The sequence below is a fragment of the Bison bison genome, unplaced genomic scaffold (genome assembly GCF_000754665.1).
Source record: "Bison bison bison isolate TAMUID 2011002044 unplaced genomic scaffold, Bison_UMD1.0 scf7180017864280, whole genome shotgun sequence".
Classification (NCBI taxonomy): domain Eukaryota; kingdom Metazoa; phylum Chordata; class Mammalia; order Artiodactyla; family Bovidae; genus Bison; species Bison bison.
The window spans coordinates 8589836-8593505 of NW_011494852.1; the positions used below are offsets into that span (position 1 = coordinate 8589836).

The 3670-nt window shown below is 61.3% G+C and overlaps 2 protein-coding genes across 2 annotated transcripts in view; one reads left to right on the top strand and one right to left on the bottom strand.

Moving 5' to 3' along the window:
- Positions 1-2623, top strand: part of BCKDHA (branched chain keto acid dehydrogenase E1, alpha polypeptide) — a 19564-nt gene extending 16941 nt beyond the window's left edge. Inside the window, exons 8-11 of the mRNA XM_010849339.1 lie at positions 361-567; positions 673-814; positions 1025-1196; positions 2103-2623. Coding sequence (XP_010847641.1) covers positions 361-567; positions 673-814; positions 1025-1196; positions 2103-2273 — 692 coding nt within the window. The 3' untranslated portion in view covers positions 2274-2623. The remainder of the gene's footprint in view (positions 1-360; positions 568-672; positions 815-1024; positions 1197-2102) is intronic.
- A 362-nt stretch (positions 2624-2985) lies between these two features.
- B3GNT8 (UDP-GlcNAc:betaGal beta-1,3-N-acetylglucosaminyltransferase 8) overlaps positions 2986-3670 on the bottom strand; it is a 2064-nt gene continuing 1379 nt past the window's right edge. Inside the window, exon 3 of the mRNA XM_010849272.1 lies at positions 2986-3655. Coding sequence (XP_010847574.1) covers positions 3081-3655 — 575 coding nt within the window. The 3' untranslated portion in view covers positions 2986-3080. The remainder of the gene's footprint in view (positions 3656-3670) is intronic.

Consider the following 3670-nt stretch of genomic DNA (forward strand, 5'->3'; position numbering starts at 1 on the left):
CCCCACCTCTCCCCTGCGTGCCTGAGCAGGGGTTGGGGAGGCTGCTCAGGCACGCAGGGGAGAGGTGGGGCTGGGACCACCAGGGCGAGCTGAAGAAGAGGTCAAATGTTAACTCCCATTTTGGAAGTGGAGCGGGTGTGGGAATGACCGGACTCAAAGATGCTGAAGGTTTTAGCCTGAGTGGTTGGAAGGATGGAGCTGCCGTCAGCTGAGGGGAGAGGACCAGGTGGGGAGCTTCTCGAGGGCTCAGGTGTTTTCTTCCCCTCAGAGCCTGGCGACCGCCAGCCTGAGCCCCAGAGGCCCGGGTCGGGGAACAGGGGTATGAGCGCAGGTGAGACGCGCATGTGTCTGCTTCTACAGCGGTCGGGGCGGCCTACGCGGCCAAGAGGGCCAACGCTAACAGGGTGGTCATCTGTTACTTTGGAGAGGGGGCTGCCAGTGAGGGGGACGCCCACGCCGGCTTCAACTTCGCCGCCACCCTCGAGTGCCCCATCATCTTCTTCTGTCGGAACAACGGCTACGCCATCTCCACGCCCACCTCGGAGCAGTACCGCGGGGACGGCATAGGTGAGGGCCATAGGTGAGGGCCCTCCGCTCCCCTCCCCTCCCCTCCCCTCCCGACTCAGGTCTCGACTGAGCCCTGGGGCCTGGCCGGCCTCTCTGTCCCCACAGCGGCTCGAGGCCCCGGGTACGGCATCCTGTCCATCCGCGTGGACGGCAATGATGTGTTTGCCGTGTACAACGCCACCAAGGAGGCCCGGCGGCGGGCCGTGGCGGAGAACCAGCCCTTCCTCATTGAGGCCATGACCTACAGGTACCTGCTGGCTGCCCCCCATCATCCCCCAACCGTGACAGCCTGTCCGCAGCTTCTCCGCCATGTTGGTCACTGTCTCCACAGCACAACCCCATTGCCCCGTACCCTCTGCCTCCATTCCATTCCCATCCTCTGTCCTAGTCTAGCCTTGCCCTCCTGACCCTTGCCTGCAGGGCCGCAGCCTGACCCAGGCCTCCCCTCCCCCTGTAGGATCGGGCACCACAGCACCAGTGACGACAGCTCGGCGTACCGCTCAGTGGACGAGGTCAACTACTGGGACAAGCAGGACCACCCAATCTCCCGGCTGCGGCATCACCTGCAGAGCCGCGGCTGGTGGGACGACGAGCAGGAGAAGGCCTGGAGGAAGCAGTCCCGCAAGAAGGTGAGGCAGGGCTTCCCCGCCCCAGTGGGAACCCACCCCAGGGGCCATGATGCTTCATAAGGACGGCTGCAAGAAGGGAGAGGCCGGGGGGTTGTTCGTTGTCGTTTAGTTGCTCATCACAACCGCCTCTCTCGTGACCCCATGGACTGTAGCCCACCAGGCTCCTCTGTCCATGGGATTTCTCTCACAGGAATACTGGCATATTCCTTCTCCAGGGGATCTTCCCAATCCAGGGATTGAACCCACATGTCCTGTACTGGCAGGACGATTCTTTTCCATTGAGCCACCGGGGAAGCCCAGCTGTGGGGCGTAGAGGGGAGTGCCATTGAATGGAGTCTTGGGGATAGCCCTGATGTCACGATGCCCAGACACGTGCACCTTGGCCATGTCCCAGCAGATGTCTGGCCCCAGCTCTTTCATCTCTGAAGAGGGATACTGGGTACCTGCCTCAGAAGTTTGTCTGAGGCCTTGCACTTACTCCAAATGCAGTATAAGTGCCCACCAGAGTCGGTGCACTGCCCTCCTCAGCCCTGGTCGTTGAATGCCAGGGACATTGCAGCCCAGTGGGCAGGGTGGACTCTGGTGTTGGGCAGCACGCGCTTCCTGACTCTGACATCATGGACACGTCCTTCTCTTTGCCTCACTTTCCTCTCCCGAGTTGCCTGCTTCTTAAGGCTGCTAAGAGACCAAAATGATTCTGTACTCTTGGTACAGTGCCTGGTTCCACTAAGGATGGAGAAGCTGGGATTGGTGATGTTAGCTGTCACCACTGTTAGGATGATTATTTCCGTCACCTGCATGGGAACTTGAGGCTCAGGGGTCTTAACCCCTTGCCGAGGTCCCACAGGAGGAGGTAGGTTCCTGGGTAAGGGATGGGCTGCCTGCCCACCACCCCTTGTCTCCCAGGTAATGGAGGCCTTTGAGCAGGCTGAGCGGAAGCTGAAGCCCAACCCCACCTTGATCTTCTCGGACGTGTATCAGGAGATGCCTGCCCAGCTCCGCAAGCAGCAGGAGTCTCTGGCACGTCACCTCCAGACCTATGGTGAACACTACCCGCTGGACCACTTCGAGAAGTGAGGCCCCATAGCCCTTGGGGTAGTGCCTCAACTACCCCAAGAGGCAGCCCCAGTTTGAGGGGCAGATGGGACTGGCAGGGTGCCAGCTTCCTCAGACAGCTGCCTCCAACACACTCAGGAGCCAGGCAGTACTTGAGGCAGCTCCTGTTCCGCTAGGCTGTTACACTGGTCAGCCCCTTCTCCACCCTGAGTTACACGGTCTTCTCCCAGGGGCTGGGCGAGGGCACCTCTGGGACTAGACACCCCTGAGGGCTGGGGCTAGACGTGGTGGGTGAGTCTGTGGAACTTGACTCAGAATTAGAGGTCAGCACGTAGTGAATAAACTATGTCTCTGTGTTTGGCTCCCTGCCACCTCTGGTTTCTGTTTCCTGAAGTGGGGACATGGGAAGCAAGGCCAGCATGGCTGGCTTGGGACTCCCCTAGCTCCTCCATTGAAGATGAGTAAAGCCAAGGCTGTTGAGCTGTCGTCTTCTTCCAGAGACTTTCACAAGCTGGAGGGTCAGTTTCAGCAAATAGCATGGGGGTGGGGCCCTCCAGAGATGACCTCTGGTCTCCTGAAGAATGGGTCAGAGCTGGTGTCCAGTATGACGGCTAGGCCATTGGAGCAGACCTCGCCCAGGGTGGGGGCAGCATCTGGTGTGAAGGTCAGGGGGCAGCTGAGCCTTGCTCTGTACACTACCCCAGGTTCCGGTAGACAAGAGAGACTCCAGGTCTCAGAATGCGGAGTGTGTTTTTGTTTCAAAAACAAAAAGACAAGGCCCAGTAGGGGCTCAAGCAGCCTCCATTCCAGGACCTCCTTCCTCACCCCTCAGGGGCTGCCCTGCCCGCCCCTCCCCGCCTCTGCCTCTGGGGCTCTGCACTGGAGCCCAGGGTCCTGCAGCTGTTTCCAGAGCCGGATGCTGTCCTGAGGGCTGAGGGGCCGCACAAGCAGCAGGTCTCTGAAGGCACAGGCGTCAGCAGTGCGGTCTGCCGGCCAGGCAGTGAGGAAGCCTTTGTGGGTCCTGGGGGCCAGGCCCAGGGCTTGAAAGCACAGGCCAGTGTAGACGTCGCCAAAGGGGAAGGGGGCCACGCGGGCTGCCGCCTGCAGCAGCCAGGGTGCCAAGCGCCCCGCGATGACGTAGCCACCCCCGCTGGCGTAGGCCGGGTAGCTGCCCTCGAAGAAGGACCCGGGTACGTAGAAGGGTCCTCCAGGCTTCCGGAGAGGCTTGGCCTGGATGAAAACCTCACCCAGGTAGAGGCCCCGGGCCCTGACAGGCGGTAGGCCCCGCAGGTGGTCCAGCAGAGCAGGGGTGCGCACGAAGGCATCATCCTGGGCCTGCAGGACAAAGCTCACGCCGGGGCAGTGGCGGCCAAGCCCGGCCAGCAGCATCCAGGCTTTGAGCGGCTGGGTGAAGGGGA